Source organism: Entelurus aequoreus, linkage group LG11 (genome assembly GCF_033978785.1).
Source record: "Entelurus aequoreus isolate RoL-2023_Sb linkage group LG11, RoL_Eaeq_v1.1, whole genome shotgun sequence".
In the NCBI taxonomy this organism is placed as follows: domain Eukaryota; kingdom Metazoa; phylum Chordata; class Actinopteri; order Syngnathiformes; family Syngnathidae; genus Entelurus; species Entelurus aequoreus.
The window spans coordinates 61,683,899-61,708,022 of record NC_084741.1 but is presented as its reverse complement, the minus strand read 5'-3'; the positions used below and the strand labels follow the sequence as shown (position 1 = coordinate 61,708,022).

General features: G+C 37.8%; 1 protein-coding gene across 1 annotated transcript in view; it reads right to left on the bottom strand.

The window, feature by feature from the left end:
• The window catches only part of LOC133660324 (intermembrane lipid transfer protein VPS13B-like), a 563,168-nt gene that overhangs the window by 517,398 nt on the left and 21,646 nt on the right, over window positions 1-24,124 (bottom strand). The window contains 4 exon segments of the mRNA XM_062063728.1: window positions 7,162-7,336; window positions 11,142-11,323; window positions 12,198-12,365; window positions 19,919-20,036. Coding sequence (XP_061919712.1) covers window positions 7,162-7,336; window positions 11,142-11,323; window positions 12,198-12,365; window positions 19,919-20,036 — 643 coding nt within the window.

The following is a 24,124-nucleotide window of genomic DNA, read 5'->3' as shown; positions in this document are numbered from 1 at the left end:
TTAAGCACCACCAGCATGACATTTACATCCCAATTACTTGAACTCAATTTCAGCAGTAATGAGTATACATATAAAATAATGATCTACTACATAAACCACGTTATCCTTATTCATTTGCTATAGAAAATAGTATTATGCATAAAAAATATTATGTGAAATGTCACATCACTGGACTGACACATGGTAGCCATATGAAGTTTGATAGCCTGTGGCCTCTAACCAATGTGTGTGATGGTCTGGTCCCATCAATGGGCCTCTGAGGCAAGTGAGGGCAAGCTCTCCTTCAAAATCTGCAAACACACTGTAGAAAGCCCAAAACATACAATATGTACAGGTCATTGGACAAATTCCATGCACTCACAGACAAGCATATAGACGGGTAGTGAGATGACACAAGTATGCATGTACACATGCACACAGACAATAACATTCTTCATATGCACACGAAACCGGTTCATTCAAGCATATTCATGATCTATGTTTCCAACCTCTGATATTTACACAGCTTTTCACAAGTTAATTGTCGCTTCATCCAGTATTCTTGACCTTACACTTACTTAGGAAATTTGTTAAGGGGGGACCGGCACTAAAATAGAGATTGAACAACATGCGGAAAACCCACATTAATAATAGAAGCACATTCAAAGCCTTTCTTAGAATTGCGCAACACTATATATACATATTTATGAATAGACTATACATGTGCAACATAAAGGGATGTGACAATAACAGGTAATAATGATAACTACTGTAAAACTCCCGACAGTTGGTATGACGGTTTTAAATTAAAATGATCAAAAAAACCTGATTACAAAATGCAAATTGATTAACTCCCAGACTGATTGGCGCCAGCTCGCTAGCTTAAAAGCCAACATGAAAACAAGAAACATTAACATCTTCCACCATTAAGAAACGACATACCCCAATCTAAACTTGTGTATATATGATACTGTTTGAGCAGCTAAGCTATTCAATTGTGCACATTGAAGCTACAATTTGTGCTCTCTTAGTGTCGCTGAGAGTATTCTATCTTTTCTCAGAGGAAAAATATAAATTTTTGAACAGATTTAGGACACAATGCCCGACAGAAATAATAATAATAGATTTAATTTGTTATGCACTTTTCATTTAAATAGATCTTAAAGTGCTCTAGTACAAACCAATATTTAAAACAATAAACGCTTAGTCATTAAAACATAAAATACTAAGACGCTATCAGTGAGGCATGAGAAACAATACATGTAAAATAGTGAGTTTTCTAAACGTGTCTATTTATTTTACTTGTTTAAAAAAATAACTTGATTAAAAGATTTTAGTGTGTGTAAAAATACTTTTCAAGCACATTCATCAATACCGCTATAATGATAACTTTGATAATTTTGGTCACAATAACGGTGATATGAACTGTTCATATTGTTAAATCCCTAGTAACATATCAATTATGTCTTTTAAATATTGTCATACATCATGTTATGGTTGTTATAGTTACACAAAATATGTATGATACATATACCTGACTGTAATGGTATATATATTGTAATGTCAGTATGTGGAACTTCAGTGTCAGTGTGTACCCCCGTACTGCACTAATTAGTGTGACACCTCAGTCTTTGTAACTTTTTGGCCACGCCTTTCCACTTCCCTTTTTTCCACAACTCGATGCCAGAGGTTATACTTTCTTGATCGATGTAATTATAATTTGTGTAGGGCCACGCAATATGGTCACAATAGACTCCATCCACGATAATTTCCGAACTATAGCCATTTATTTTTTTCCCACACTTTGAACTTTGTGCTTTATACAATGCTAGACATGCTGGATGCTGGATATGCTGATTTTTTCCGGGTTCACCAGCTTCACATGCTGCCAATAAATGTAGTCTTGTCACATCAGAGCAAAGAGTTACGTCACTGTGGACCAATGGAATTCTATACATCAAATCAAACGCACTCACCCAATCATGCAGCCATTTAGCACGTTATGGACTCACCCTCATCATGTGTAAGACAACGAAATACACACGACGCATCCCCAAAGCCAAAGACGATTGACCTGGCCATCGGAAAAGGTAACAGCTGTCGCATGGAACAGAAACCCACCACCACCAACAGGCCTCAAAAAGCCGAATTGCAGGTGGAGAAGGGCAAAAACCATGCTAAATGACTTTCCCGGTGTTACAGGCACTGTCTTTTGTTAAATTTGTAAATGAACACAAGCGCCTGTGTAAATAGTTCATGTTTCAATATATACACTTGCGGCTTAAAACGTGTGTTTTATTTTATACAATATGTGTATAAAATAAAAGTAGTCCAAAAAATTTGGTGGGGGCACCTTATATTTAAGTGCTCTCTATAGCCCAGAAAGTACGGTGTGTTTCATGTTGATTTTGTCAGATGCAAATAAAGAAAAATGCAGAACTATGCAGCATGCCTGGTGGTATTACTTAGGCAATATCACACATCCATCCATCCATCCATTTTCTACCGCATGTCCCTCTCGGGGTCACGGGGCAATATCACACATTGCAAGAAAATTAATTACATAATTTTCAAGTGTTGACATGACAAAAGGTTTCTAACCTTAATTTCAATAATGGATTATTTGATCAGTAATTCTTGCAGTGCTACTATTGGGAAAATAAACACATAAAAGACTAAAAATCACATGTTCTTGAACAAGCCAGACCTGCTCCCTACATCATCGTAGCAAACACACACACGCACACGCACACCAACCCCACTTTCATTTTCTTTACTCTGTCAATTACTTCCAGCATAACAAGATCTGGAGGTGCTCAGGTTCCAAGAGCTGGTCCCCTCTTGTATATTTTTGTGATAGGATAGTAATTCATTCTCAGAGGCTCCACATAGCAGTAGCATGACACCGACTCTTACATCTGGCATTGGAAACCAAACTGCAAGCTGCGCCAACTTGCAGTAAAAGTTCCTGGCCAACAGGCAGGGAGAGTAGGTTGTTGGGAATGAAAGGAGCTACAGTAAATTGTGCTATGCTTCCTGCCTTTCTTCTGCCCACCACTTGCTCTACATGCTCTTGCTGCTATACTGAGTGTCCCCATCAATGAGGACCTGGGACTCCATAACTCAATTTTGTTGAAATGAGGACAAATATTTTGAGGAGGAGGTTCAGTTTGACAGTGTGGTTATTGATGGTGTGTATCTGAATGTTTTGAGTGTGTGACAAGCTGACTATCCAATTAAGTTTAAAAATCTATGCAGGTCTGTTGTTGCAAATTCAGCAATTTTCCTGTAAGATAGTCATACCCTAAGTAGGCATGTAAGGATCAAACTTTAACAAATGTACAAATGATCCAGGTAGGATTGTGTATTATGTACCGTGGACACGTCTGTGAGTGAAGCCAGGACCGTATGTTTTACTTGGCTCCAAGATGTGAGGAGTGTTTTCTCCTGAGGTTCAAATCAAAAATCAGAAAGAGATGGTCCTGTGTTTAATTTATCTTTGTTTCAACACTTAATCCTCTGATGCGCATGGAGGGCCTTAAGTTTGATGACAATAGTCTGTGCGGAGTTAAAAAATGCTGGAAGATACACCATCATCAAAGAGACGTCTACTGTCCCATTTAAAAAGACCAAAAAATGTGCGATTTATCTTTCCCCATTATTGCTTATTTTCTTCAGACCATGCTAAATTTGTTTGTTTATATTCAACGGTACTTGGCTCAAGTCCTGCAATGGATAAAATAGGTAATTGGGACCGGAAAGTTTGTTTTCCAAACATTGTCCACTGGTTCAAAAGATGAAAGAGTGCAGCACGCTCTCTCTGGCATCTTTTCTCTAAATGTCCATTTTATCCAGGTTTTTCATGTGTGTATGTTTCTCTTTTGTGTTTGATAACAGAGAAAAAAAAAACTCTCTTGGGGATGAACGAAGAGTATTCTTTCTCCTTCTTATTATTTACCAGAACACGTTTTTCTGAGTTGCTTAACACCTGATGTGCAAATCAGTTCACACCACCACCTGCTCATTTGAAAGTTGGTAATTTTACAACTGCATGCAAGTGGCCTGCATACAGTACCACCTCAGAAAACACGTGGGACTCCAAGTACCGCCATAATGACCAACATTAAAATACAGTAGCATAGTAGGTCTAAGTATTCAATAAAAACAAAGCTAAGGTTTTATTTAACAAGTATATTTAATACTATTTTTTACTAATATCTAACATTGCACACAGTTTGAACATTAACACTGTTTAAATATTTATTAAGTGATTATTTGGCGTACCACTAGATGGAGCCCACTTACCACTGGTGGTAAACGTACTACAGCTTAAGAATCACTGGCCTGCTATATGTTAATTTGTTACGTCAGAATAGCAATGTTGTTACTTATTGTAAAGAAGAATTGGCACCTTACACTATTATTTCATGGCCCCAAAATCATTGATCACAATAATCAATTTAAACCCTAACGGAAAAGTTTTTTGTTCAACAAAATACCAGAACATGACCACAACTGTCATGAGTCTTTGTTTAATGGTAGTTAGCAGGAGCATTTCAGATCCAGCATCTCAGCAAATGAACATAATGGGCCTGATTTACTAAAGGTTTGCGTGCAAAGCTATGATCACACGCAAAGCTGATCTACTAAACGTGTGCAAAATAGATTGCCATACATTCTGCGCCTCTGTCTTCATTAATATGCAAAATATATGCTGATCATTAAAACGCCCACAATACTGGGAGGAGAAAATGCAGATATAGTTATTTAGCACGCGCAATGTAATGCATCATTATTCATCACTGTTTTGCGAGCACTACTTAGCGTTTTATTTAGAACGTGTCAGAAGGACATGCAAACTGACAGTTACATACACGGCTGCAGGATCAGTGCTTGCACTGCAAAGACGATGGACAGACAGGAATCCTCCATCCTACATTTGTGTGTCAACATTTTGAAATAAAAAATATTAGACATATTGTCTATTCAGAAATTTCATTTTATAATTTTCTTGCTGCTGATTAAAACAATTTCAATTAATGAGTTTTGGTGTCTGCTGGCATTTTTTTTAAATTTCGTTTGTTTTCTTTATTTAGGAAATATATTGCTATAATAAACCTCCTCATGAAAATACATAGTTAGTAGATCACACACACAACACGCTCACTTATAGTACACGCTATTTTATTTTTTTGCATATGCTGTCTCGCGCGTGGTATTTGGATCATAGTGAATCAGTCCCAATGTAGGTAAAAATGTGCACTAATGCAATTAACCAAACATGCATATTTTTGGAATGTGGGAGGAAATACACGCAGAACATATTGTGTACGTGTGGGTTTTCTCCACATGCAAAGTCCACACAGAAATGCCCAAACAAAAACTCGAACCCAGATCTCCTCACTGTGTGCTCTGTATACCAACCACGAAGCCACTGCTTGGACCAAAATTGTTCAATCTTTATATAAAAACGACATTTGTAAAGTTACAAAGGACTTAAAGTTAGTATTATTTGCAGATGATACAACTGCGTTTTGTTCAGGAGAGAACACACAAAGGCTAATACAAATAATAACAAAAGAAATAAACTAATTAAAAAGATGGTTGAACAAAAACAGACTATCATTGAATCACAATAAAACTAAAATAATGCTATTTGGTAACAGTAGAAGGGAAAGTCAAACACAAATAACAATTAGAGTAGATACTGAAAGCGTAAAAGAAAACACATTTTTGGGTGTAATAATAGATGGTAAAATGAACTGGAAATATACAACATAAAGTAGGAAGAAACACGTCAATAATGAATAAAGCAAAACATGTTCTGCACCAAAAATCACTTCATATTCTTTATTGCTCGTTAGTGTTACCATATCTGAGTAATTGTGTAGCAATATGGGGAAACAACTACAAATGTGTGCTTCATTCACTAACTGTGTTACAAAAAAGATCAGTTAGAATAATACATAATGCTGGATACAGAGAACATACACACTCTTTATTTATTGAATCACAATTATTTAAATTCAACGATTTGGTGCATTTGCAAACAGCACCTTAAGTAAATCTTATGTACAAAGCAAACTATAACCTGCTACCCAAGAATGTACAACAATTCTCAACAAAAGAGGAGAAATATAAACTTAGAGGAAAATCTAATTTAAAACATTTGTATGCTCGTACAACACTTAAAACCTTTAGCATATCTGTATGTGGAATTAAATTATGGGATTGATTAACCAAAGAAAACAAACAAAGCACCAATATGATTTAGTTTAAGATACTTTTCAAACTACAAGTGTTCACAAAGTACACAGAACAATAATTATGATGAACATCTTAAAACCCTTTTTTTTTTTAGTTAAATATTATTTATGTATTTAATATTTGTTTACTTACTATGGTATATTATGTATTTCTTATGTATTCACTGTTCTGTTACAGAGAACAAGGAAAGGGGATAAAATTGCTATGGTATGAAAAGGGGTAGGATTAAATAAGCTCAGCTTCTTCCTACTCCTTTTCGGACGTGCTGTAATGAAACAACTGGAAATATGTAATGCATTTCATTATATCGTATGCATGTTCGAAATAAACTGAAACTGAACTGAACTGCTCAGAACGCTGCTGCCAGGCTCTTTTTTCTGGATCTCATAAATTCAGTTATATTGTTCCCGTTTTAAAGTCCCTGTATTGGCTACCTGTTAATTTAAACCACATTTGTTTAAGTCAGCATTGGAATTGGGGGTTAAATCACCAAAAATTATTCCGGGCGCGGCCACCACTGCTTCTCACTGCTCCCCTCACCTCCCAGGGGGTGAGGGCGATGGGTCAAATGCAGAGGATAATCTTACCACACCTAGTGTGTGTGTGTGTGACAATGAGTGGTACTTTAACTTTAATTACAGTAACCTTACATTATAATTTATTATTATGTTATATATATATTTTTTAATTATTTCTATTATCATATTTATGATTGTATTTGCAATGTATCTGTTGTTGCATCATGCTTATTTTGAATGTACTGTTTGTATTTCAACCATGTGAAGCACTCTGTGAGCTCTCTCCCAGTGAGAAGTGCAATGTATGGTAAACAAAATGTATTTACTGTCTAGCCTAGCATTTTTTAAATGTTCTTGAGTTAGTGATACACTGTAATTTAAAAGAGACCTTACTCACCAGGTACATTTGTTCCAGCTTCCCTGACATGACAGATGCTTTCTTCTCGGTCTGCTTCTCTGTGTCCTCCAATTTCTCCGTAGTAAAGCGCAATAATTAGTTCTAAAATCCGGATGAACATGGGAAGTTGCTGATCTGTAATTGATAACTTCAGGCTATCCACCATGGTTTGGATCTGAGGAGACAGAACAAAAAAAAGACAAAAATGATGGTTTCAATCAGGGGTGTCAAACTCATTTTAGCTCAGGGGCCGCATGGAGGAACATTTATTTCCACGTGGGCAGGACTGCTAAAATCATGGCATTAAAACTTAAAAATAAAGACAACTTCAGATTGTTTTCATTGTCTTACTTTTGCCAAAAATAGATCAAGCACATTCTGAAAGTCTACATATTACAAATAATCCTTTTGGCAAAACACTTCAAGTTAGTTGAAAATTCTGGGGGAAAAATTAGTGCAGTTTCAAAACACCATGAAGAACACAATGAACTTAGACTTTGTCTCAGTGTATTTTTTTAAAGCCATTAAACTTTAAGCACTTCCTGTTTAGCATTCTTATGTTCGCAGTTCACCATTAAAAAAGTGTTTGGAAAAACAATCAAGTGTGTCCTTTGATGACATCCACAACTGCCACAACACATTCATTTATTATCATTCAAATATTACAATTATAGTACAAAAAAAACGATTATCAAAATGACACCATAGCCGAAATCAAGGTAACACAACTACAAACGTAACCAATGTGATCATGCTATATTTAAGCAAAAAATGAAATAGAACAAACGCAACAAATGTAGAAACACACATGTTTACAATGGAGTTCAGTGTGTGCATCGTGCATTCAACCAATTGAAAGATCTGCATTTAGCTCTAACTAAAAAGATGATGGTGAAGTTGACCTAAGGCTTTGCATCTTACTGTATCGTTATTTTATTGGTTATGTGGATAAATTACAATGAAAGAAGTGTGTCGATTCTGCCGCCATCTGCTGCCAGCCACAACAGGAGCAGCTGATTACTTGCACTAACTCTGATTGGAGTAGCGGCAGCCAATCCAGAGGGCGCTTAAAGTCACCTGACATGTCATCTTTAAACACTGTCATGTGTGACGTGGGTTACACTTGAATTGCTATTGCGACATCCAGTGGACACAATTACAACAGCAGTTTATTAAATGAAAAAAATGCAGTTAATTTTTATTTTTAGCAAAATGATCTTGCTGGCCGATTAAACCTGTTCACGGGCCTGATACCGCCCATAGGCCGTAAGTTTGACATCCCTGGTTGAAATAGAATGACTCAAGCATTTGTGAAATGTTTCTTACTCTAATGACAAACCCCTAAAAAGCAGCAATGTCATGTATTAATCAGTACTTATAAGGGAAAATAGCTACTAACAGACACCCAATCATATATTGAGCTCTCCAGTTCTGAAACACACTGGTTAAGAACTTTAAAGTTTTAAGTTTTTGGTCATAGAGATCACTGCTTAACTAAGGGTTTTGTAACACTCTGACATTTGTACTGAGCTAGACTGCTCCATACCACTCTTGTTTGCTTGTCCCATTACATAACAGCTCGAATAGGTTCATGATGTCTTCTTATTGAATTCATGTTGAGTTTCTTATACTCAAACAAGTTTTAGATAAAATAGATGGGACTTTTTTACCATGACATGTTTAAACGGGCATCTGCAGTCTTTCTTAAAATTGTCCCATCACTGCTACACTGTTGTATTACTGCAATTTCCCTGACTTTGTGGATTATTTCGGGTTGATTTCTCTTCGTTTAATTTCATTTTAATCAAATTAAATGTAATTATTGCACAGCTAAATTCAGCAAAACTCAGTTACATGTGAGAAAGTGGGTTGGATTATTTAGAGTATTTTAGGTCAACTCTGGTTGTCATATAAGGGAAACTGCACTTTTTTGGGAATTTTGTCGATCGTTCACAATCATTATTAAAGACATGACGACGGATGTGTATTTCTTTTTAATACATTCTAAATATTAAATAAATGCAATCAAAAGTCCGCTTACAATGGAGCCTATGTGAGCCGCTCCATTATGCCTGCAAAGCTCTTAAAAAACATCCAAAGACCTCCATCAAGGTTTCGTATACATGATGTAAGTATATATGTAATGTAGTAATAGGCACATTTATAATAACATTGAATATTTACGTATTTTGATCATTTTAAACAATTGTGACACATTAATTTCAAAAACGCATCACGACATTTGCATTTTATTAAACAACATCAATGATTATTACTCACTGCAGACTTTGTGAGAGACAGCAAACATAATAAAACATCAATTACTGTGCAAGGTCTGCTGTCATTAGGATGCTGACTGCTAGGATGTTCATATATTCCCATTTAGATGAAAAGTGGGGTGGAGCCAAGTGTCTTTTCGTGTCATTCTCGCAATTTCCGGATCTAAACTAGCTGTCAAAGCGTAAGAACTTGTTGGATTACGTCCTCATCCATCTACTTTCCAGGTGAGAGGCATGATTTATGATCTAGAACAGTGGTCACTAACCTTTTCGAGCCCAAGATCCCTGCTCTCAGCCAAAAACCAAAGCAAGATCTACCCCTGCATCAACTATGCTTTACACACACACACACACACACACACACACACACACACACACACACACACACACACACACACACACACACACACACACACACACACACACACACACACACACACACACACACACACACACACACACACACACACACACACACACACACACACACTTTTATATACATACACACACAAACACATATGTTCTGATCGCGTCACATGGTTTTCTTACGTCAGCGCCGTAAGTAGTAAAATCAGCTGTTCACCAGTCCTTCTTTAGCTGCTGCCTTGTTTTATCATATATTACTGCCTTTGCACAAGTCAATGTTTAGTTTTGGAATCACAATAATTTAACACAAAATCTGTACTTTGGAGCAATATGTTCACAGAATCTTGTATGCATCCCTTCGCAGGAGAGCGATGATGGTCATAGATATCGTTGTTGAGGGCCGAGTTGTTTGATGTTAATTCTAAAAAATGTCAGATTTAAGATGTGAGGCTGAAGAGAGACAGGCAGAGGCGTGCGGGCGTGTTTGGGGGATAAAATGTGTGCCTGTTTGCGGGTCTGTTGGTCATTCTCTGGGTGGGGGCGTCAGTGATGTCATAATAAAAAAATTATTTTACTTTCTCGACTGGTCGATCGCGATTGACGGGTTGGCGACCCTTGATCTAGGATAAAGTCTGACGAGCAAGGAAGCGAGGAAGCAGCTGATTAGTCGATCATGTCAACATTGGCACTCAAGCTTGTGATCACGGCGCCTCTATAAATAGTTTGTCTGCGTTAGAGCTTATAATAACGATATCACTAATACCAGGTTAATATTCAAGTCACCAAATGTAAATGGCGTATTGTTAATGCTTTTTTGATGGGTTTTTATTGGATTTTATGGGCGGAATAGAGGACCTCTCATTGGCTCAGCTGTAAGCTGACTTTTTTTTTAGGTTTATTTACGACTTAGAATACATGAAAAAAAAAATTACAATAAAAAAGTTGTCATGTCTTTCATAATGATTGTAAGCGATAGGCAAAATTCCCAAAAAAAAGTGCAGTTCCCCTTTAAAGGAGGAGCAATCACTTTATATAACTTTACATTCTATGACTCGGCTACATGTGTGTCCAACCTTTTCCAATCGTACAAAGGATGGGAAATGTCCTGAACTTGAGGACGGTTCAGAGCACTCAGCTAAACGTACCAGACTTCCAGTACGTGGCGGTCCAAGCATGTTGCGACTAAATTTAAGTCCAATTTGAATAATTTAATTACTTGACATTTCAATGTATAATTTACATTTTTGGAGCATAAACTATCTCATAAAAACGTGTTTAAAGCATTATTACTGTGGCAGTCATTAAGTTGTCTTGTTTTAATTCAAAGCTACTTACTTTGATGACGGATGGGATCTTGGAATTGATGTTGTCGTAGCTAAAATGAAGACGTGTTCTGAAGGAGCATTTGTACAGCAGAGGGTCCTGGTAGAACTCAATCTTGCCACTTGCATTCCGCTTGTCCAAGCAGACGGTGCAATCGGCAAAGTTGATCACTTTCCGAAGAACCAATTCTGGAGCTGCAGAAAGAGCGGAGTAAAAAATAAGAACATGTGAGTGGAGGAAAGATAAATGAAGGTAATGTCAGATAGAGGGGGGGAGTCATACGTTATTTCACCTTATCATTATTGAAAATCTGTGAGTAAATTTTTGTAACCTGTTCTGCAGTACGACCGATCTGTCGGTAGAGATTTACTTACTGATCAACAGGTGACTCTGAAATACTCCAGGTGTAATTATGTTGTATTTCATTTATTTGGAATCCCCTCTGTCAGGGGGGACAGACAGATAAGTAAAAGAGAAAGAAAGAAGAGAGCAGGCTCTGAGACAAGAGGCACGCGCCCATGACGTAGAAATATCGTCAACAGAGCACAGGAACCACAGCCAAGAAAGGACCCCAGGGGGACAGGAACCCAACTCCCCCAACCGAAAGCCCCTATACACATCGTGTGTATGCATGTGTCTACAGTGTGATTAAAATAGGATAACCGAGCAAACTCAGACAATGAAGACATTTTTCTGAAACTCAAACTAAATTACGGAGTGAAAGAATGTAGCATTTTGAAAAGTGGTGTAAAAAGTTGTAGTAGGTCCCTTTAGTAAGTCATCTTGTGTGGTTAAAATGCAGTCAGGTTAAAGCCCTTGTGTTAAATGTGTTGGCAGCAAAGCAGCAAGCCCTTATCGCCATTCATGTTATGAATATTGCTTTGTCAAGGCTGTATTCACTACAATTTGCATAACTGCACAAATACTGATTTTAGAATACATTTGAACCTAATCCGGAAGTCATTCATCTGGTACAGATATTTGAATGATATTACAATATAATTATTTTTTTCTCTAAATTGTTTCAAAATGTATAACCTATTTCTAATGTGAGAAGCCTCTGCTTACCTGTGATGTCCATGAAGGCTCTTTCCCACAGATCATCAACAGTGAAGCAATCTGCTGATGTAATGTTGATTGACAACACGATGTCATCCTCAACGTATTTCAGTATTAGGTTGTTCACCAGAACATTCACATTATTCACCACACGTCTGATCAGGCTCTGAACATAACCTGAAACAAAAAAGCATCGGTTTTGAACAACACGCTAAGTACTCATTATAAACACAAGAAAAACATGACCGGTATGATGTTGGAGCAGCCTGCCTGTCTCACAAACACTAATTCTTCGCAAGGTGTGGAAGAAATCAGGACTCTGCATGGTCCTGTCCAGTTCTTCCACAACAAATCCTTCATACCATACCATCTGCAACATGCTTTTTGCTGGAAGAGACTAAACTGAGTTTGAAGCAAATGTGGTGTAAAAAGGTATTAACATACAGAGGGATCTAATGAAATGTTAACATTACTTAATTTTTATTCTAACAGGTTTCATTCAACTTTACTTTGTGATGGGGGTTTATGTATATTTTTAACGCAATAGATACTTGTTTTGTTTTTTTAATGAGGAAAAATTATTAAAATCCTGACTGGGAGTTAAGTGAAAAAATGTGACATAATACGTAAGAAGATGGAATCCCGTTGCTGAACAAGTAATATTGATTTCAAAAGAGAATTAATATATCTATTTTATACTGCCTAAAGGAAAACTAGACTTTTTTTGTTTTGCTGAACATCCACAATCCCTGTGATGGACAAGAACACATCTTTAACTTTTCTGTGTGTTATAAATAGTGAACACCTGCTTGTACGAGGCGGCTAACAATGCCAATGATGGGGATACTAGAGCTGCCTTTGATCAATCTGATAATCAACATTTTGATTTGAAGAAGTCTTATTTAACTACCAACCTCAAAGTCCAATTGTCTGATATTAATATTCCCTACCCTGCCGTGGGAGGGGAACAGGAACATTTTATTAATAGTGCTGGGAGGATGTTTCTACATGGGGGATGTGATTTTGGCTTGTAGAAACGCTATGCAGTTAGACACAGACCTCCGCGGTCCCGTTGGGGCTCCCAAATAAAGGAGGTGAGTTGGAAAAATACATTGATTGCATTCATAAGGTCTTCTTTAAAGGGGAAGTGCACTTTTTGGGGAATTTTTCCAATCATTCACAATCCCTATGTCAGACAAGAACATATATGTCCTTCTTTTTTGATGCGTTTTCATTTGTAATATATGGCAAGTACGACATGGCTGACAATGCAGCAGCTAATGAGAGTCATATATTGGGCCCTTTTAAAAAAAACATCCAAAAACCGCCAACAATCACATGTGACCTGCAATCATGTAAATCTTTTCGCAGACAGGCAGCCCTGGCTCTTGCGTTAAAAACAGTAAACTGATTTGTAGTTTTGCCCGATACCTGGTTTATATTTCTACACTCTATTTATCTAAAGATTCACAGCTGATTTTTGTATTGATTCAGGGGGCTGCTACCAATGGTTTTTTTTTAGTTGGAAATGTCGCAAATGAGATCTTTGTTTTGTTCATTTGTTACAAACTTATTTTTTACCTGTAATTAACTTGTAGATGTTAATGTAAGTGTTAAAGCACATCCATGTGAAGTTGCTGACACCTAGTGACCAGTCAATATACACTACAACATATCAACTGTTTATCTTAAAAAATGTCATCAATTTGACTACTTGTCGACAATGGGCAAAATTAAACCAATCAGATTTGACTATGAAAATCCTTAGTTGAGGACAGCCCTAGAGGATACGATCTATAACGGCTATAAAGCCCTCTATAAACCCATCCAAAAACCTCCACCGTTTTTTAAGCATGCTTAAAGTATATGTAATATAAGAAATATTGTGTCGCCCTATTTATTGATTTGTCAAAAGCATTTGACACAGTAGACCACAGTCTGTTAATTCAAGCCCTTCATCACGTTGGATTATCTAAAAATGCAGCTGCTTGGTTCACAGACTATCTCTCCAGCAGAACACAACGTGTACAGGTGGCTGGGACCACCTCTTCATTACTGGACATTACCAAAGGCGTTCCATAAGGCTCAGTGCTGGGGCCCATTTTATTTTCTATCTACATAAATAATCTTTGTAATAATTTGTCAAATGCAATGTACCATTTTTATGCAGACGACACCATTATTTATTGCTGTTCAACCTCCATCACTCAGGCTTTTGAGTTTTGAAAAGCTGCTTTTGATGTCATCCAGGCTCGCTTATTTGATCTTAAATTGGTTTTAAATACAGATAAAAGCAAGGTAATGGTTTTTTCTCATTCAAGGGTGCTACTGGAAAATATTCCAAATGTTGTAACATCAAATGGAAACCCTATAGAGCAGGTCTTAAATTACAAGTACTTGGGTTTTACTCTTGATCAGGAGCTTTCATTTAAAGCCCATATTAACAACTTGGTCTCTAAGCTTAGGGTAGTCCTTGGACACTGTTTTTCTTTCAGCACTAAGATTTGTTACTGGCTGTCGTAGTCTCACCCACCATTGTCAACTGTATATGAAGTCAGACTTATCTTCATTGAGTGCACGCAGATACACACATTGGCTGACTATCATTTATAAGGCTCTTTTAGGTTTAATACCTCCATACTCTGTTACAAAGAAAAAGCAGCTCTTATGCATTACGTTCTAACAATTTGTATGTTTTAACTGTTCCTCATGTACGGACTGAATTTGGCAAAAGAGCTTTTGGCATTGCTGCCCCTATGGCATGGAATGCATTGCAGACGAAACTGAAACTTACAGAACTACTTCCATTTGGAGCCTTCCGTTCTGTCCTGAGGGACAAACAGCGAGAGACGTTTGCACAGTGCCTGTGTTTTTAAAGATGTAAATCTCTGTTGTTTTACAGTTCTCTTATGTATTTTAAAATGTATGTCTTAATGTATTATTTTTGAAACTGCTCTGTGACATGTGCTGTTGACCTCATGGCCAGGTCACCCTTGTGAAAGAGATCTTGATCTCAATGGGTTTTCTTATCTGGTTAAATAAAGGTTCTATAATGTAGCACAGCCACATTAACATGTAATATGTACTGTATTGACAAAGGACATAGCAACGGACGTTACTTCCGTCCACAACAACAGCAAAGAGTGCACATTTTTTGTTTGCTACCACTAATGGATGACTTCATCAGCACCTTGGAGCGTTACCATGCAGCACTATTGATAAGCTCTTAAAATAAGAACATTAACCAGTGGCTTACAATATCCGCTCTCACTGGGATGCCATGCCGACTGATGGGATTGTTCTTTCTCTTTCAGTACTTATGTTCTCTATGAGGTGCTAAATTCAAATGTAATTCTCGCTCTTTAAATTTTAAAAATGCTTCCTAACGATGTTGTCAGGTTTTATGCTGCGTTCCATTTGTTGAGAGCCATCCATCCCATCCATTTTCTACCGCTTGTCCCTTATGGGGTCGCGGGGGGTGCTGGAGCCTATCTCAGCTGCACACGGGAAGGCGGGTTACACCCTGGACAAGTCGCCACCTCATCGTAGGGCCCACACAGATAGACAGACAACATTCACACTCACATTCACACACTAGGGTCAATTTAGTGTTGCCAATCAACCTATCCCCAGGTGCATGTCTTTGGAGGTGGGAGGAAGCCGGAGTACCCGGAGGGAACCCACGCAGTCACGGGGAGAACATGCAAACTCCACACAAAAAGATCACGAGCCCAGGATGGAACTCAGGACCTTCGCCAAATAGCATAAATTTGGTAGCATGTGGGTTTTCAAAGTTGACCAACTTCTCGACTTGGTGCCACAACCTTCTACTATAGAATAGAGGTACAGGTGAGATGCATGATTTATAACCTAAAATGAACTTTTCCTAACTCAAAGGAAATATAGCAGCAGCAGGAACAACTCAAGCTCCTTTTTATTTTCATTTATTTAAGGGATGGTCGCAACCAACGTTATTTGCAGCTCAAGCTAGCAAGTGGTTAGTAGCTGGCTACTCGCTAGTGGTTGGAGGAGCCGTGTGAGCAAGACTAGCACTATTGCGACGCCAGCAAAGAAGTTCCTCTATGTAAACGTTTACAATAACAATGTTGCTATAGCTTGGTAATATGCAGGTTGTAAATGTAAACATAATTAAATAGAGTGTTGTTTATAGGCGGAATAGATGAATTAGCTGCATCATACCAGCAGCTTTTTTAGAACACACAGAAAAGGGAAAAATGAGTGTTCTTGTCCGACATACGGATGGTAGATGATTCCAAAAAGAAGTGCAGTTTTCCTTAAGTGTGAGGATATTCATTGCTGAAGAAGTTAAAGTACTAAAGCACATTCTTTAGAGAAAAGGCTGTCTAATAAGTTGTTTCATCACACTTAGGGGAGCCACAAATCCCCACAAATACTCAAGACATATCCATAAATATTGGGGAAAATCCTAAAGTCCATAACATGACCAAACAAAGTGATAATTAAAATTTTGTAGACATTATCCTCCAAACCAAAGGACCAATGCCATCATTCCACCTGTGTGCCGTTTCACACAGCCAATACAAAACAAACACATAAAATGTGACCTTTATTTTCAAAGCGGAATGTTTATCTTCCTGTATTTTTATGAATATCCTAAAGAGCAAAAGAGCTAATAACTAAGCAGCACTAAATAGTGCTCTCGATGGAGAATAATTATATGAATTAGCAAGCTGTTCTACTGTGCCTGACCAGACAAAAAAATCATGGGTTTGATGACTGACCATTTAGAGGCAGGAGAGGAGGGTGACGTAAACCCAATTTACAAACGCAACGTGTGTTTGTCACATAGGTGCCTCGCTGTGCCTGCCAAAGTTAATGTGTGTTCTGGCTGCTCCTGCGTGCATGAGTGTGCCTGTGGTTCTGAGGTCAGTTCAAATGTTGCTCTTGCATCAGCAGCTTGGAAATACACCAGCACTGTTATTTCCACTTTTGGATGAAATTTGTCCTCTGCTGGGATGTTTTTGCTCATGTTACATTTGTCTTATTCTTGCCTCACACAAAGTCTCACTATGAACTATCGCACTTCTGTGACCTTCTAAACCGTTGACGTGGCCAGTATCGATCCCCTTGCCAAAGATGGAAGCTGTTTCAACCATAAGAATAATGATTAAAATGTGTTTGTATGACTTTAACAGGACAAGTCAAAACAAAATTAAACACAGTTACATTGTACATTGAAGGTAAGAGATATTCACCAAGGACAATTTTTTAATTTAGAAGACTTGCCTCTTTAGGGTTGTATCTACAAACCCCATTTCTATACGAGTTGGGAAATTGTGTTAGATGTAAATATAAACGGAATACAATGATTTGGCAAATCCTTTTCAACCCATATTCAATTGAATGCACTACAAAGACAAGATATTTGATGTCCACACTCATAAACTTAATTTTTTTTTTTTGCAAATAATAATTAACTTAGAATTTCATGGCTGCAACACGTGCCAAAGTAGTTGGGAAAGGGCATGTTCACCACTGTGTTACATGGCCTTTTCTTTTAACAACACTCAGTAAACATTTGGGAACTGAGGAGACACATTTTTGAAGCTTCTCAGGTGGAATTCTTTCCCATTCTTGCTTGATGTACAGCTTAAGTTGTTCAACAGTCCGGGGGTCTCCGTTGTGGTATTTTAGGCTTCATAATGCGCCACACATTTTCAATGGGAGACAGGTCTGGACTACAGGCAGGCCAGTCTAGTACCCGCACTCTTTTACTATGAAGCCATGTTGATGTAACACGTGGCTTGGCATTGTCTTGCTGAAATAAGCAGGGGCGTCCATGGTAACGTTGCTTGGATGGCAACATATGTTGCTCCAAAACCTGTATGTACCTTTCAGCATTAATGGCGCCTTCACAGATGTGTAAGTTACCCATGTCTTGGGCACTAATACACCCCCATACCATCACAGATGCTGGCTTTTCAACTTTGCGCCAATAACAATCCGGATGGTTCTTTTCCTCTTTGGTCCGGAGGACACGACGTCCACAGTTTCCAAAAAAAATTTAAATGTGGACTGGTCAGACCACAGAACACTTTTCCACTTTGTATCAGTCCATCTTAGATGAGCTCAGGCCCAGCGAAGCCGACGGCGTTTCTGGGTGTTGTTGATCAACGGTTTTCGCCTTGCATAGGAGAGTTTTAACTTGCACTTACAGATGTAGCGACCAACTGTAGTTACTGACAGTGGGTTTCTGAAGTGTTCCTGAGCCCATGTGGTGATATCCTTTACACACTGATGTCGCTTGTTGATGCAGTACGGCCTGAGGGATCGAAGGTCACAGGCTTAGCTGCTTACGTGCAGTGATTTCTCCAGATTCTCTGAACCCTTTGATGATATTACGGACCGTAGATGGTGAAATCCTTAAATTCCTTGCAATAGCTGGTTGAGAAAGGTTTTTCTTAAACTGTTCAACAATTTGCTCACGCATTTGTTGACAAAGTGGTGACCCCAGCCCCATCCTTGTTTGTGAATGACTGAGCATTTCATGGAATCTACTTTTATACCCAATAATGGCACCCACCTGTTCCCAATTTGCCTGTTCACCTGTGGGATATTCCAAATAAGTGTTTGATGAGCATTCCTCAACTTTATCAGTATTTATTGCCACCTTTCCCAACTTCTTTGTCACGTGTTGCTGGCATCAAATTCTAAAGTTAATGATTATTTGCAAAAAAAAAAATCTTTATCAGTTTGAACATCAAATATGTTGTCTTTGTAGCATATTCAACTGAATACGGGTTGAAAATGATTTGCAAATCATTGTATTCCGTTTATATTTACATCTAACACAATTTCCCAACTCATATGGAAACGGGGTTTGTACAAAGTCAGTTATAACCACACATCAATTGTGTTGATCAGTCAAACCACCCCACAGCATGGGTGGGGGGACAGGTGATATACTGTACCAAAACCATGTTCCAAAAGGGTAAATTATTGGATGTGTCCCAGATCCATACAGGATAATATTAGATAATTTGAGTAATGTCAAAATGTGAGGTATTTGACTTCTTATCACATGTGAGTAGGCAGGGCAAAGATTAGGCTTCATCATTGCCTATCAAACTGTTGTGGTTTCAAAGCCAAGTAAGAATCCAAACCTGAACAATACGGTGGGTTTCAAAAGTATATCACTAGGAAAGACATGTGTTACAAAGGAAATTGACTATTTCCGTCTAAGCAGTCGCCCAAGTGCAGCTGGGATAGGCTCCAGCACCCTCGCGACCCCGAGAGGGACAAGCAGTAGAAAATGGATGGATGAGGTTTAAGCAGTCATTTATGGGAGTAATTTTGGTAATTTCCAGACATTGCATCTGAAAACACTCCGTCCAAAGGAATTTTTTTTTTTTTTTTTACCGAATACAAATTTATTCTAATAGTACACAGATGGACACATTTACTGTAATTGGCAGAGATTTTGAGTACAATGCGAGCGTTGCGTGGGGTCACAGTTTGACGGCTCGGCTCGCCACATGAACTTGTGACAAGCATGAGTCTATGTATTCCATTTAAAGTTGAATTATCTTCTTAAAATTCTGGGATGGTAAGTTCAAACCCCTGATTTTGTAAATAGGCTCTAACTGTGCTTCAGTTTGTATCCCTGTCCTCCCCCACTGCTTTCCCTGGTGGTCAGTCTAAAAGAAGGGAGGTAGCATAGCTTTACTGGCCCCTATGCCATCACTCACCTGGGGGCAGGTCGGGGTCGCTGGGGGCAGCTTGTTGGAGGCGGCGGGGCTTGCCTGTAGCCTTGGAACTTTCTGAGACACTGCGACTTGTTGAGGTAGAACCACTCTCATGGTCATCCTGAAAAAACAAACACAAGGACATGTAAAGGTGCACATCAGGACACATTTGTACAGACCTTTGCTGAACAAGACATTAAATTATGATTATTACAATATGGCATGCCGTTCGTAAGTGTCACATTACAGAGAAGAACTACTAGACTATACAAGGACAAGTATGGCTAAAACGCTCCACAAGTACAATGTAATGTAATCAAATGAATACCACATTCATGTACACTCGTGCCTGCAACGAGGTATAAAGATGCCTTTAAAAAGGATATACTAAAAAGGTATTCCATAAAAGGTCAAACAAAATAAGAGTGAGAGACTACAGTACTTTGAACAATTCTAAAGTTGGAGATGTTGAGAAGGAGCACTGTGTGAGTTAATGCCAATGTATGGCATTGATTAAGCATCATGGCAGAAATATACCCTCTTAACAGTCAGTCTAGAGTGGTTAGATAGCCAACCGAGAGAGAAAAAAAAGCTCCATACTCTTATTATATGGGGGATTATTTAGGTCACCCTCTTTATACAGAATAATGTAAGCTTTAAAAAAACAAACCTTTTTTCTGCACAAAACCTTAAATGGTTTAAAATAAATGAAAAAAATAAAATAAAATTGCTGATTCACATTCAAACAAGCCTGTGTAGACAGGGCCTTAAGCTTGTCTAAAGTGTTGAACCCTGCTGTCATACATTTCCTAGTAAAAACAACCTATGCAACAGAAGTTGCACTATTATGGAATTTGCACGAAATAAAGTTGTAAGCCCTATTTAAATTCAACTGCGCACATTTAAACAATCCCAGTATTTCGTGGCAGGATAGTCGGTCTGTTACAGTAAATGCCAGAAAGCCAAATGTTTTTCAAACAGCAGATTTCACAAATTCTGCAGGTTAATAGAAGCATATAAAAGGCTCTTGTTGAGCAAACACACTCACTCTTATTGCTGTTATTCCACCATGGGTTGCGAGCAGACTCATGCTGACATCAAAGTGACAGGCCCGAAGATTACGGGCCAAGCAGTGGAGGGCCAACGCCTATGGTGTGATAAAATAAATGAAGGAAACCAATAGGTCCCTATCAAAGACAGAATCTCTCCTTCTGCCATGTAAAGGGGCCTTGTCCTCCAAGTCAGGGTCTACCGAATTCTCCCTTGAGCGAATCCAGCAATTAGACCGCCTGCGTCTTCATAAATAAACAATACATTTTGCCACCAAGTAGTCTGTGATTCTAATGCTAAATATTCCAGGGGCTGTTGGATAAAGAGAGTATAAGATCTCACAATGTTTTTCTACTAAAATACTGCAGTAAAAACAGCTTGCTTGCTACACACATTCCACAGTCATCACAGGCTGCATGCTTCTTCTCAACTATAAGTCTCATAGGAATATGACAAATAAGCATGTTATTTTAAGCATTGTTGTAAGTTCATGTTATCAAACAGTAAGTACACAAAATGTAATGTCTACAAATGTCTAATCAACTTTTGTGTATATTTAGATAAGGACAAATTGATAATATTAAGATAAATAAAATGCAAAAATAAAAGATTAAAGTCAAGTGCATGAATGAACTTCAGAACTGGTAAACGCTGTGCATAGATACATAGTAGAAAGTGTGTGTGTGTGTGTGTGTGTGTGTGTGTGTGTGTGTGTGTGTGTGTGTGTGTGTGTGTGTGTGTGTGTGTGTGTGTGTGTGTGTGTGTGTGTGTGTGTGTGTGTGTGTGTGTGTGTGTGTGTGTGTGTGTGTGTGTGTGTGTGTGTGTGTATACATGGCTCGAATTTAACCACGGCAAGTGCCGCGACCGCTCTTGTCAGTTGCTGTAATGCCCTAAAAAATTGACCAGCATCGGCGGCAAGAACATGCCGTGACTGCCCTTGACTTTTTACTTGTTAATGGACTAGGGATGAAATGGTTAACGGTATAATGATAATTCAAGATAAAATTCCCGAGGGTTAGTAATACAGTCCAATTTTTTAATTACCGAAAAATGCATTTATTAATGCATTTTAGGCAAAACGAAGTCAGGCGCATGCGCACTAGCGCCGTTTGGCTTGATAATCATGGCGGACTAAGGACACGGACTTTGCTTGGGAGATTAAACGGAGTAAACGGAGCCAAGCGCTTGGTTTAACGTCATTTTTCCTCGCTTCTCTGCATGCGTTTAAGAGCACACCGCTGTGTTTAGATAGCGACAGGTGTGGACAATTTTGGAGACAGACGCACTTGTCCCCACAGTAGAAGTACACAGCGAAGGAGAAAACTATTATATGTTGCTTTCATTTTCACAATACAGCGTCCATCAGTTGCTGTGACAGAGTTAATGAGGTGAGGAAACATGCAGCAGGCGATGTTTCGAGAACGTTGTCACAACTTGTTTATAAAGTCTTTAGTATGTTTACTAGGATGCTCACTCCTTTATTTAACTGCAAACTGTATCAGTGTTCAAAAAACATCAATACTGGCTAAAATGTTTTGTCATCTCATCGAACCGAACAAAGGCTGTGAAGATTGTGTATTCGATGTGAGAGGTATCACTCCTCTTTATTTTTGTTGGCCAAACTGTTTTACTGAACCACTAGGAGGCATTGGAGGAGAAGAAAGCTTGTTTATTAGACTTCATTTTCATCAGCCAAATTGCTTTCTGTTTTATTTCAAAATCAAAAAGTAAACACCATGTTTTTTTTACATTACTTGTGTTTTTTTCATGTCATAAAGGTATTATTTCAAAAACCACTCATGTGATACACCATTTTGGTAATGTTTAATAGTGTAGTTAATTCCTATACCACACATTTCTGCTCAAACTATTCATGGATCTGTCCCGATACAGCATCTACTTATACATATAAAGGTACATAAATTAAATAAATAAAAAAAATAAAAAAAATACCTCCGTCTAACAAAATGTAAAAATAGAGATAAAGGCATCATGTAATGACAAAAAGCTGACAAGTTGATTTTTTATAATGAATTAAAAAAACTAATATTTGTCTTTAATGGATAACGTTTATCTATAGCCTTTTTATTGGTACAGGTATGGTATTACATTCCCACCCCAACACTGCTTTACCTAACAATCAGTAATCATGATTTCAATATTGATAACAATATTCATAATCATTACTTTGGCCATAATTGGCAGCCCTAGATCTCATACATAAACAGTTTTTGTATTTATATGGACAAAAAGTGAAGTTACATCTTATGGCCATCAGGTGCCATCTTTCAAAATAAATTATATATATATATATATATATATATATATATATATATATATATATATATATATATATATATATATATATATATATATATATATATATATATATATATATATATATATATATATATATATATATTTTAGGGCTGCAACAACTAATCGATTAAATCGATTAAAATCGATGACCAAAATAGTTGGCGATTAATTTAGTCATCGATTCGTTGGAACAATGCTATGCGCATGCGCGCTTTTTTTTCTTTTTTTTTTTGTTTTGTTATTTTTTTGTTGTTTTTTTTTGTTTTATAAACATTTATTTATAAACTGCAACATTTACAAACAGCTGAGAAACAATCATCAAAATAAGTACAAAAACAGTACAAAACAGCGCCAGGGCGTCGCTGAGGCTACGTCTCATGAGTTGGCGTAAGCTAGCCAATGATGTGTCATGTGCAGCTCACGTGACGACGGCGTCTCCTTTGCTGGAAAAATTCGAAAAATGGCGCAGGAAAACACTACCGATAGTTTAGCGGAGAAACATCTTGAGGTTATTGCTTCAATGGAGAAAAGTGTACGACCTAAGTCGTCAAAAGTGTGGGAACACTTCACTTTAAAGACTTCAAAGAAGACCGTTTCCTGCAAAATGGCACGGAAGTACAACATTGCTTCAGGAGCACCTGAAAAGGAAACATGTTGGAGCCATGGATGAAGGGAAGAACTCACAGTACATAACTTTTTAAGTCCATAGTGGCAACAAGCATTCATGAGTTCAGCTTTTTTGTGAGTAACGTTAAAGTTATGCCTTTGTTGCAACGCGGGGCTGATAATGTGTCTCCGGCACATTTGACTCCGTTTTGAGAGAGAAAACGCACGGTTACC